Source organism: Morone saxatilis, unplaced genomic scaffold (genome assembly GCF_004916995.1).
Source record: "Morone saxatilis isolate NCDOM2014 unplaced genomic scaffold, NCSU_SB_2.0 Contig1, whole genome shotgun sequence".
Lineage (NCBI taxonomy): Eukaryota > Metazoa > Chordata > Actinopteri > Moronidae > Morone > Morone saxatilis.
This window is the reverse complement of record NW_023339651.1, coordinates 16869362-16881499: the sequence shown is the minus strand read 5'-3', so window position 1 is coordinate 16881499 and position 12138 is coordinate 16869362. Positions and strand designations below refer to the sequence as shown.

The 12138-nt window shown below is 43.5% G+C and overlaps 2 protein-coding genes across 2 annotated transcripts in view; one reads left to right on the top strand and one right to left on the bottom strand.

The window, feature by feature from the left end:
* The first annotated feature begins 235 nt into the window (after positions 1–235).
* LOC118327411 (tumor necrosis factor receptor superfamily member 13B) lies at positions 236–3903 on the top strand. The gene is made up of 4 exons (XM_035660764.1): positions 236–350; positions 948–1064; positions 1793–2095; positions 2267–3903. Exons 1-4 carry the CDS (start codon positions 236–238, stop codon positions 2569–2571), a joined length of 840 nt encoding a protein of 279 aa, XP_035516657.1. The 3' UTR covers positions 2572–3903.
* Positions 3904–4213: 310 nt separating this feature from the next.
* The window catches only part of usp22 (ubiquitin specific peptidase 22), a 20699-nt gene continuing 12774 nt past the window's right edge, over positions 4214–12138 (bottom strand). Inside the window, exons 5-12 of the mRNA XM_035670052.1 lie at positions 11723–11781; positions 10805–10971; positions 8490–8648; positions 8015–8141; positions 7821–7912; positions 7613–7675; positions 6310–6459; positions 4214–6151 (exon numbers count right to left, since the gene is read on the bottom strand). Of these exons, the coding sequence (XP_035525945.1) occupies positions 6109–6151; positions 6310–6459; positions 7613–7675; positions 7821–7912; positions 8015–8141; positions 8490–8648; positions 10805–10971; positions 11723–11781 (860 nt within the window). The 3' untranslated portion in view covers positions 4214–6108. The remainder of the gene's footprint in view (positions 6152–6309; positions 6460–7612; positions 7676–7820; positions 7913–8014; positions 8142–8489; positions 8649–10804; positions 10972–11722; positions 11782–12138) is intronic.

Sequence of the window (12138 nt, the reverse complement as noted above, 5' to 3'; positions counted from 1 at the left end):
CCTAAACCATGATCTTTTCCAAAACCTAACTAAGAATTTTTTGTTGCCTAAACCTAACCAAACTGCAACCTTTTCACAGCCTTTCACATACCTAAACACTATACATATACATGGATAATATCTTTCACATATTCAAAGTTATGCCCATATTACCGCTATTTCCTCTACACTTACCTTTGTATATATCTTTGTGTTGTCGTTTGTGTGTTTGTCAGCGTGAGGGTTACCAGAGCTGATGGATCAAAGCTGCCAGGAAAATGAGTACAAGGATTCCTTACTTAAAAAATGTGTGTCCTGCAAATCACAATGCAACCGATCATACGTGACCCCAAGATGCACCGTTTACTGTGGCAAGTGAACACACACACACACACACACAGAGAGAGACACACATTAGGTTAGAGGTATAGGAATACATATTATGCAAGGTTGTTATAGCTTGTGAAATTCAAAGTTCACATTTCCTCACATGTACGGATTATGCTACATGGACTGAGATCAAAACCTGGGTAAATTATGCACTAAACAAAGCTCTAGCAGTTTCTAATTGTCCTGATAGTCCTAAAAGAAGGTGCAATAGTTGCAAGGAGGACACTTTTGTTACCAGTTGGATCAGAGGCAACATTTATGTGGGACAAATTCAATTGGACTTTTTCATTCTTTTTTTTTTAAATAAAAAACTAATCTAGCTTGAAAAACGTGTTGCCTTGCAATAAAGGATGCCTTAAATAATGAAGATGTAATATGTATTTCAGGCATTATTTCTGCCTGCATATCTTCCTGTAGGTGATTCAACAGCAATAGCAAAAGAAAAGAAACAGCTGATTAGCATTGGTAACACCAGATTTGTCCTCAAGACCATGAATATAATGCCAAGTAGACATAAGTGAATTAAATGTATCATGTCTCTCCCGATTGCTTTCAAACTATGTGTCCTTCTGCATTAGAGATTTCAAATTGTAAGGCACTGCCTGGCCACTACCATGATGGGCTGCTGAAGAAATGTCTGATGTGCGCTGAGGTTTGTGGAAGACATCCAGCAGAATGCTCCAAACACTGCCAGAGTAAGTACTGACCCTGACTTAAAGCTTTAATTATTTAGTGACATAGATTTTTTTTTCTTGGAGGCATAAATGTTAAGTTAGACCTCAGTGGACAATGTTTTCAGAGCACGAGTTGGCTAACTATAAAAGTTTAATGGTAAAGAAGGAACTTGTCAAACTACAAAAAAATACCAATCGCAGTGACTTCTTTAGAAGGCTGGCAGCTAACTTACCTAAACACAGTAGCTATAGCTAGAAGGCATATCTAGAGAATGCCTACTTCTGTGTGGATATACACACTTGATGGTTGTACTTTGGTGGAGAATGTGGGTAGTTTGGGATGCCCAGAAAGGCTAATGTAGGCGTAAGGGCAGTGACCCAAAAGGCTAACAATTTTCATTTGGCCAGGGACCTTTGTTGCACGGCACTCCATATCTTTTTCTCTTTTAATTACCAGTCATCTCTTTACAATCAGCTGCCCAATAAAAAGAACAAATGCCAAAAATACTTATGTGGGTGGTTCTCAATGAAAATGGTTTGCAGCAGATAGAGATATTGCTGTTGAGTTTCACAGATGTAAAATGCTTCGACCCAACAACATTCTGCTTCAGGATATGTTTGTAATAAAACAGAACCAGACCTTTAAGAGGTTAGTGGTCGTCGGATGGAAAATCCCTTGGTATCACGAAGCAGTCAGTCAAAAGCAAAAGCTGTTTGGTCTTTAAAGTCTTTCCCCCCCTCCATCACAGACATCCCCTCAGCTTCGCCACCTCCCATGATCACTAAAAAGCTCCTGGTTGTTACCTCGCACGTGCCAAATCCCAGAGGGCCCTTGGTGCTGTCAGCCCCGGATGACCCCACTATTCTGCTGTACTCCCTGCTGGCCCTGTGCATGGTGATGCTGTTCTCTAGCTTGTTTCTAGCCTTTGTCGTCATTCTGAGGGGACCCAGGGCCAAAACCTCCAAGCAAACACCCAAGGAGGCTGACCACAAGCAGGAGAGCGTGATCCAGCTGGGCCAGGAGGTTGACCAGCCAGGGCAGAGACCCCAAGGTTAGTGTGGTTCAAAGCCTGCAAGCCCGCAATCAGTGCAATCAATAAGTGGTTTAGCTGGAATAATCTGTTTGGTCAAGTAGTAAAATGATTCTCCTACAGACGAATCTTCTTTCTGTTTGATGTATATTTTACTCCAATGTGTGCACTACCCTCTCTGTCTTTCTACAGATTTCATAGCAAATTCGAGCTGTCCCACTGACCGTGAGCCATCGGATGACTCCAGCCCCACTGAGACCTGCGTGTGTGTCCACTGTTTCCCTGATCTGAAAGCACTAAGCCAGGGCAGTGACAGGCCACCGACAGCACCTTATTCATACTACCCTCAGGTTGTCCTCCACAGAGCCCAGACCCAAAACGGAGGGCCTCTCTGGACTGACGAGAACTTATACACCTCTGGAGCCGAGGTGCAGGAGCAGGCTAATTTGCTGTCTCACAGAGCGGCTGGAATGACTGAATGTGTCCCCAGTTCATAGGAGATTGTCAGCGTACTAGACTTTCAATCAGACTGTCGATACTCTCACAGCATGCAGCTTTTTTTGGGGGGGATTGTGAAAATTAAACAACTTGTGTTAAAAGGGATGAATGCTCATGTACGACCCTGTCAACCCCTCAACAAGCAGAAACAGCGGGAATGCATCAGCAAGAATTAGTATAACAAAATGCCTCTCATGCTAAAAGAAACACAAAAGTAAACAAGTGAAGGATGTCTCTCCATTAGAAATATTTCAAAAGCTGTTGTGTGGTTGATTCATATTAAATGTGACAAACTCATTTATATTTTGCTCTCTGATGAAGGCATGCTGACAAAATGTGGATTTTGGTGCCAAAAGGCAGTGAAAAGCATTCTTAGTATCACTGAAAATAGGGCAATGAGTTGACTTATGATCAAGGTTTTGTGGAGCTTGAAAGGCAGCAATGTGCCCCGACAACAATCTGACAGCAAAGAACTGATAAAGATTAACAGATGCACTGCCTCATGACTTCAGTTAAAAGTTTCACTTGAACACATCGCAAAGGCTACAACCGACTTTTATAAAACATCTATGCCTGGTCCAGTTTAATTAAAAAGAACAGGAAACATCAGGGTACAAATCAGACAACTAGTTGGATGACACTGTGGATCTCGTTAAATTATCTTGCCAAATGCTTATTGAGAATAGAAACTGGAAGCATGTCTGATACAAAGTTGCTACTGGCACTGTATAGTTTGGCTTTTTAACCCATGATCCTTTCATTATGAAACAACAAGGACACGGTGGAGGTGAAAACCAAGGATGGAACGGGTGAAGTCATTGCTTCACTGAACTGAACACTGACTTCCTCTGATTCAACAAACCAAACGGCTGTGACAAAGACTGACTACTGCTAGTGGTTACACATTCGAAAACTACAAGTTATGGTTACCCACATAAGCTCAACGATGACCCAACACCATCAGACTGCTAAACGTGAGATCGCATTTCCATAAGGCATAATTTCGGAGAACTATATATTGACAGGAATAGTTGTGTGTCTGAACATGTTCATTGCAGTTGAGCATACTATAGGAGAGTATTCTAGGTGACAAGACAAGTTACTCTTAACTTGTCTTGTCACTATCATTACTTTAGTCTAAAGTAATTCATTGGTAATTTTTTATACCACCACTGGGAGTCGCCAAAGTCAGAAGTGTTCAAGTTCCACTGATTCCTCTGTAAGGGCTTCATGTTTATAACAACCAAATCTAAATTACAGGGCAGAGGCATTTACTGTCTGCAGACATGTATATGTGCAAGTGGTGGTACAAACATGTAACTTGTGTAAGGTGTGCGTTATGTATATATTTGTGGGGTGATGGTTTATATGATTATTCATCTGATCTCTTTGTACTTCCCTTTCTCCCAATAAGGACAAATAAAAAAATATACATTTTGAGAGAAACTGTGTCTGTAATGAGTTGAATCCTTCTTCTGTTCTGTTTGACCAGTGAGAGTTGAAAACAGCATGAAGTACTGTTGTTATGGTTACCTGCAGTTGGATAACCCTCAAACTAATCCGTAGATATTCTTCAATCAGTAATTAACGTTCACAAAATAATCTCATAACCAAGGGCAATCAATAACAGGCAGAAAAGTGTTTACAGATATAGATTTTTCTTTATTTGAGTGTCTTTTCAATCACTGTGTCCAGTTCTTGCAGCAGTTACATGTGTGTGTGAGGAATGACTGACCGGGTCAAGACAAGTTTCTTCTGATTACGACCCCGTGTCCGGATCCAGCAATATAGAAGAACAAAATCAACTTTTGAGGTTTCACCATTTGTCTCTCAAAATACAAACTGTACATATATACTTTTACATACATCATCAACATGTGGAAAAAAATCCTATCAAACTGTGATACCCAGCTCAGACGGCATGCTGAATGCAAGTACTGATTCAGTACACGAACATACGCTACATACGCACGCGCACAACACACGTGCATACAAACGGGAACACATACGCACTTTTGTTTTTTGTCTCTTTACACGCAATAACACATTTTACACAAACACACCTACACTGAGCTTTTTTTTCCCTCCCCTCCCCTTTTTTCAGGCCCATACACGTGCACACACACGCACACACACACACAAACACACTGATTTAGAGCGACATGCGGCCGACGGTTAACACTGTAGAATCGAGCTTCTGACCCATTATACACACTCCGTACGGAGAATTATGGTCTCCTCTTTTGTTTCATTTCTTTTTTTTTGCCATTTACCTGAAACAGCATCACAACAACATATCTTGAACGTGGAGATAAATGCTTCTGTAAAGCCAAAAAATGTGACCAAATTAAAGTTAAATGACTTGCTAAAAATTGAGCCGCCATAGCAGCAGTTTCAAGAACGTCATCAGCACTATTTTGCTTTTGTGTGTACAAAAAAACATGATTGACGACACAATGCAACACAGACGAACAATGTGAGAGTTTGGGGAGAATGAAAAACTGTAAACAAACTTTTTAATTACAGTATGTATAAAAATATAATATTCACTGTGTAATTTATTTCCCCCTGTGACTGTTGGAAGCAGCATGAGAGGCAGAAAATAACAGATCCTTTGCGTCCTTGTTTCAAAAAAAGGTTTCCTAAAAGTATCTGACTGACACCTACAAACTCACGAGTAATAAATGGAATTAACTGTCTTTTTCTATACGATGTTCATAATACCATTTGTCAGGTGATTTCTTTCCCCCACTCTTTGCATTCTGAACAAAAGTGCATAATAGAGACAACGTCCATCCTTGAAGCATTTGGTCGTTTGGAGGACTGTGAGTGTGTCAGACAAGTGTGCTTGTGTCCAGAAAGTTGCCAGTTTAGGAAAAACTAATAAAAAATAAATACAAATAATCACTTTCTTCGCTAAAGCAGAGCCTCGAACCCCCGAGTTCCACTTCTCAGCGCCCTCAGGTGATCGTAAATGCAGCTGTGCGAGCATGACGTCGAACAGGATGTTGGTGTAGAACAGGATTTGTGATCAAGTGAACCTTCCCAAGATAAGGTAAGGTTTTAAAAACAACTCCTGCTCTTTTGTCTGTGTCTGAAAGAGAGAAAAGGTGGGGATGGGACACTATTCCTCTACTGTCAGACACCAAGTACAGACTGATTCTGCAGTCATTTCGTTCTTATAGAAGATTATCACAGCTGCTTTCTTCTTCATCCCCCGAATTCAAGTGAATAACTTTTGCAGGCGTGCAATATTCCTCCAGGGATCACACAAATTTCTTAAATTTTGATGGTTCTGACGCTTTCTGCACTATCCTGCACGGCCGACGGCTCTTCCTTGAATGTCTTACGGTGGAACTAGATTAGTATGTATTAAGGGTGGTTCCATGATAGAGAGTTGCGACTTAAAGAGTGAATCAGGTAGGCTTGTGTTTCTGTTTCCACGCCTCTCTCATCACTCTGTTACCTTTTCTCATGCAACTACTGTAATCCTTGCATCATCCCTCGACTCCTGCAGGCGGTGCTGGTGGAGGGAACTACTCGTACTCCAGGAACTGTTTGTGGTAGAACAAAAGGTACCTGGGGAGATAAAAGCACCATGAGGTCAGATTGCAGCAGCACTAATAAAGGAAGCGGTTGCTGTCAAACGGCTATGGGAAATACTAACTGTATTTAGTTACATTTGGACAAATCTAACTAACAGCAGTGGAGGCGCTATGCCCAACACTATGACTCACCCTTCACTATCCAGGACGTCCTTGATGCTGGCCTTGGTGATGATGGCATCGTCGCATTTGAACCACTGGTCCTTGTGCTGGCGGATGAAGGTGGTGTAATGGCCGCTCTCTAGTGTCCCCTGGTGGTTCACCACTGCAAATAGGCTATACCTGAAACACAATAAGAGAGAGAGAAGAGGAGGCTTATTGCTGCACCAAGGCTTAATGCAGACTGCATTCATGCTGCAACTACAAACAGCTGACACCACTGGAAAATGAGTGGATAAATAAAGCAAATAAAAAAAACAACCCAAACACTTTCTTTTACAACACAGACAGTAAAGATTAACATCAAATCTGTGGTGGATTCTCTCCAGTGAAAGGAATGAAGACTGGTCACACTGAATACCTTTTTCATTATGCAAGATTCATTCTGTCAGGTCCGTTGTTAGGAGGGTCACTAACACAACCATAAAGAGTTACTGCACCCAGTAGTTGTAAACTGAATTACGACTTTACTGTGATGAAACACATCAATGTTACCAAATTTATGAAAATCTGCATTTTGTGTTTTGTCTCAACACGCCCTCTAATGTATCACCCTTTACATTTAAGGACAAATGCTAAGATAGTCGCCCCAAATGGTCGACTCAAGTCATAAAATGTATATAAAATAAACAGTGTTAACGCCAGTTTTAATCAGAGAACGGCAACCCCCCTCCCCCAGCCTCTGCTTTGAGTGGGTGTCTGTGAAGCCGCTGCGCTTATTTTCAAATGTGTACTGATTGAAGCGCATCATTCCCAGGAGTTTATCCTAGTTAGTTTAATCCTCTATTTAGTATTGTTCTGTTCTGGCAAAGTGCTTTGGACTTAAGATGCTGTAGAAACACCACCAGACTGCAATGGTTACCATGATCCCACATACTGACAGTCCCCCCCACAGACACACATAATGGAGCCATTAGCTCAGCTACAACACAGGTACCACACAGAAACTTTTACCAACAGCCGTCAGTGCTTCTAGTGACTGTGTTTCCAGCACGGACACGGAGAGTCTGACAGCAGCCGCTCAACAGCTCTCTCTTACGCTGTCTGTCAATCACTGTGGTCAGTGTCGAGGCCACGCCCCCTAAAGTCACTGTCCTTTGCACATCTTTTATTTTCATAATTTGCTGAGAGGGAGGGAGCCAGCAGAAGTGAATGGTGCAGTTACACTTACTGCTGTAGAGTGATGATAAGTTGGCTTTTGGAATATTTGTACCCAGTGCTGGTTCAGATGGTTTATTTAGATTTACTGGTTTATACAGAAAGATGTTTGCCTTACTTGTTGTCATTGTTGAAGGGCTCTACGGTCTGCTGGTACTGCCCGTTCATCCGGCTTTCTTTACTGAAACACACAGCAGGACAACACTGAGCCACAACATCACCAACTTTCAGCAAGCTTTTGTTTTTTAAAAATCCAACTGTTTAGTGTTCTTTTAATTCCGGTGGTTTTACATTATTTTTATACATTATACATTATTCGTATGCACCTGGAGGCCATGAAGGGAGTCATGTCCAGCTCCAACGGGAAGGAGACGTAAGTTGTGATCTTCCGTCGCAGTTTGGCTGAATGTTCAAACCTCTGGAAACAAACAAAGAAACACGTGTTACAACACAGTCAAATCATCTCTCTCTCACACTCTCACACACACACACACACACACACACCTACACACACTCTTACTTTGAGGTGAAAACAGGCCACGATGGGCAGCTTCTTCATGGTCAGCTGCTTGGTGGACTCCTGGTAACTATGGCAACCGCTGCACTTGATCTTAGCACTGCTGCCGAGGTGCTCTGGCCTGGTGAACCTACACAGGAGTGGATGCGGTTTAGTACCAGTGCAGTTGTGTCTATGTGCACTTTTATCCCTGAATCTCTGCTCCAGTGGATTTGGGAAGAACAGGAATTAGTGGTCAGGGAACCGTGAATGTGTGGGTATTTAACCGTGTGTGTCACTTGCTCTCTAAAGGACTGTGGTGTGCTGATTCTGGGATTGTTCGTGTCTCTGAATTTGTCAGTGCATGCATGCGAAAACAAAAAGCTGCACTGTTTACTTCCAGTGTGGAACTGTGTGGCAGAGAGAAAGAAGATTTGATACGCTAAAGAGGGAATTTATCAAAAAATGATGTAAGAAATGTTGCTCTACTGTCAGTTACCTGCGCAGACAGTCTGTGAGTGTTGTGGCTCCAGTGGTGTGACTCTCCCCGTTAAGTGCTGATCCGTCTCCCCCGGGACTGAGGGGCCAGAATGGGGTGGAGGAGCCTGGCAGGTCCAGGCTGATGTCCCAGAACGGGTCTATGGTCGTCGAAACACCGCTAGGAGCAAGACAGAGAGACACACAGGAGATGGTGAGTCTATGGGAGAGGCTGAAGATGCTGTCGATATCTAATGTAGATTAAAGGAGTTGCTGTGTGTAGATTTGTACATCTTCCAGTCTGTTACCCACTTCACAGGAGGCACAGTAAGACACTGCACTTTGTAGTTTTCCTTTACTCAGACAGACATATAAGTGAGAGGGAGACAAAAGAGGGAGAGAGTAAAAAAATCTGGCATCAACGCCATGTTGGCACCGTGGCTCAGACCCTTTCCACCCTTACTGTTGGCAGCTCGTTCATCTGGGCGATAGAGATAATTCTACTGCTGAACATCATTCAGGCGCGTACCCTGCAGCTTAGTGCTGGCAGTTAAGGATATAAAACTAATTACATTGGCCGATAGCATTCGCGACCTGAGAACATTTGGGTGGAGACCATCTTTTCTAAAGAAACTGCCTCCGTTAGCATCCAGCTTTCCTTTAATATGCTTTTCTTGTGCAAGGTTTGCAGGGGGTTGGAGCCTGTTCCAGCCCACACTGGGCAAGAGGTGGGGTGCACGCTGGGCGAGTTGCCGGTCTGTCACGGGGCTAACACACAAAGACATTAACTCCCACATTCACACCTACAGGCGAAGTCTCCAAATAACCTATCCTGCATGTGGGAGGACACCGGAGCCGATGAAAGCCACACGGGTACGAGGAGAACAGGTCCACACAGAATCCATCTTGCAGGGGGACTCAAATCCATGACCTTGTTGCTTGTGATCCTTGTTATCCATTGAGCCACCACTCTAGACCCCCCAGATACTGTTCCGTAAAATTGTTTCAAGTTCACATATTACTGAGGTGCTGGCTCTTTAACCATGGTTCTGTAAAACTCCTTACGGGGAATGTCATTCGCCCCAACATGAACAGTGATAAAATATGATGGTTGTTTAAAATGTTTGACATCCAGTACTTCTTCATTGGGGAAAAAAGATCATCAGCTAGCCCCACGTCTGCCACAAAATGTAGAGCGTGATTTCATTTCATGGCTTATAAACTGAGCACTTCAGTTGGCTTTAACCATATGACCTAAACTGGGTGGCTCAACACTGCTATTATCCATTTTCTGTGGTCGTAAGTAAAGGATGAGTTGGCACCATGTTAGGCTTACATTACATTTTAAATGGAGAATGTAAAGTGAATAAATCAGAAATCAGCAAAAGCCTGGTTCGCTTAAAGATGGTCTGCCTAATCATTCTGGCTGAATTTAGAAAAAGAAACACTGGACGAAAAGATATATGTTTAAGGTACAGAAAATGTTTTTTCACTTTTTACTCACCATTTCCTCTATTAGAGTTCTAAAAGTCTTATTTTCTTAAAACAAATGAAACCTGAAAAGAGGGGCAAGGTTTCATGAATTATTTTAGATATTTATTTATAGAGCAGCAGTCCCTTATTCGGCCTTCTTTCAAAATTCTCACTTGATTGAAGCTAGGAAACAGACGGAAATAATCTTCCTGTGCACATAACTTTTTGCATTGCAAAATATAACATGTTCACATGAATTTTGACTTTTGCTACTGAAGGACATTTTGTGATGCTATTTGCCTACTTTTTAAATGCAGAGCTTTGAACCATTTGTCATACTGCTTAGGAATGTTAGGATCTATAAAGTGAATCATTTGTTTAGCTATAGCTATACCTCGACATACACTGCAGCTGCTTTACATTCCTAAATCTCTTAAATGAAACATGCATCTCAGCATAAAGAGCAAAGCAGATACTTCTTTCTTCTTTGACCACCAGGTGGCGATAGTGGTCAGCTTTACGGACCGTGTGCCACGAAAGGGTTTTCCTGTTGCTGCAGTCTAGCGGTTCAGTGTGTGTGCATGTGTGATTGATGGTGCACTGTGGGGATGATGGAGGCTGGAGGGTAACCTCAGGGCAGGGAAATGGAGAGTTCTGATCCAGGACGGTGAGAAGTGAAGTGTGTCGTTTTGGAGCGGCTGTTTGGTCAGAGCATACTGTGACATAATGGAACTGTACTGGAAGACAATGCTGTAGTGCACAAGGTCAAGGCTTTGTTCTGTTAGTCTCTAGTGAGGCCTGAAAAGGGTTTTTGTGTTGTGTTTTTCTTGTGGAAGAACCTCACACACTATCACACGCACTTACTGGCAGACTTGACAGGTGACGTCAGACTGCAGGCCCCCTGTGAAGATTTGGTCGATGATGCAGTTACAGTGGTTGGGATTGTTGGCTTTCTTCCCGTTGTCGTCTGTGTGGATATAAAAACACACGCGCGCGCACACACACACACACACACGCGCACACACACGCACACACAGTCACTAAAAGCAATGCTGTGTAACTTCACAGCCATCCTCTCTGCTTATAAACTGCAGAGAGACACAGAGATCAGTGCTGTCTCTCCATCTCTCTGTCAGTCAGTGCTTCTCTCTCCTCTTTCCATCCTCTCAACTCCACTCATTCCAACCAGCACCCCCCCCCCCCTTCCCCGTCGACACCACACTCTGGCTAAAAGGGCCTCTCTCGTGTCATTTCTTCCTGCTTTTTTTTCGCACTCCTTTACATGTTCGGTCTTGTCTCAATTTTTATGGCAATTTTGTTGGGTCGCCTCTGGCTTTGGTGTCCAACTTTTGCCAGTGTCTGTGCGGACGTCCGCGCCGGGATGGGGAGGAACTCTCGTTGGGCGTCACTGCCTGCTCAGTAGGGCGGGCCACCGGTGCACGGGCCGTGGGGTTCCAACACCAGGGGATGGAGGGGAGACGGGAAGGGGGATTGTGCGGAGACCGATGGCCTGAAGTTAGAACTGGAGAAGGAAGCGGTCGTACGCGGGTGAGAGAGAAGTAAACGCCTTCCTTATTCTTGCTTCTTTTTACCTATTTGGAACTTAATTGTTAAATAACCAACAAAAAAAAAAAAAAAAAAAAACACACAAGAGAGTTTACCTCTGGAAGAGTTGCGACATTCTCGCACACCAACAGCGATTGCTCTGCAGTCTTCGCCATTTTGTGTCGCGTCGGACAGGGAAGAAGTTCACGCAAGCCAGCGGGGTTGGGTCCAACGCGCCTGGACGATTGCCAGTTCATGGAAGATGATGTTGCCCAAGGTGATCAGACCTCGCAGGCCTGGTGGGCGTTCAAGAGGGGACGAGGAAAAGAAAAGAGGAGCATGGAAACGAATAGAAAAGGGAGAAGGAAAGGGAGATAACAGACGGAGAGAGCTCTTTTCAGCTCTCCCTCCAGGATCCATTTTTCAGTGGCTGCCTGCAGTGGGGGATCGGAAAGCTGCCAATGCTGCTTAACGCCAAACACACACACACAACACACACACACAGCACACACCACACACACACCAACCACACACACACACACACACACAGACAACACAGCACACCCCACACAGCTAATGACTGTGCATGGACCGGCTGAGGGCAACGTTGGGACTGACGCAGGGAAACCTTTGTTGGAATTTACAGCAGGGGA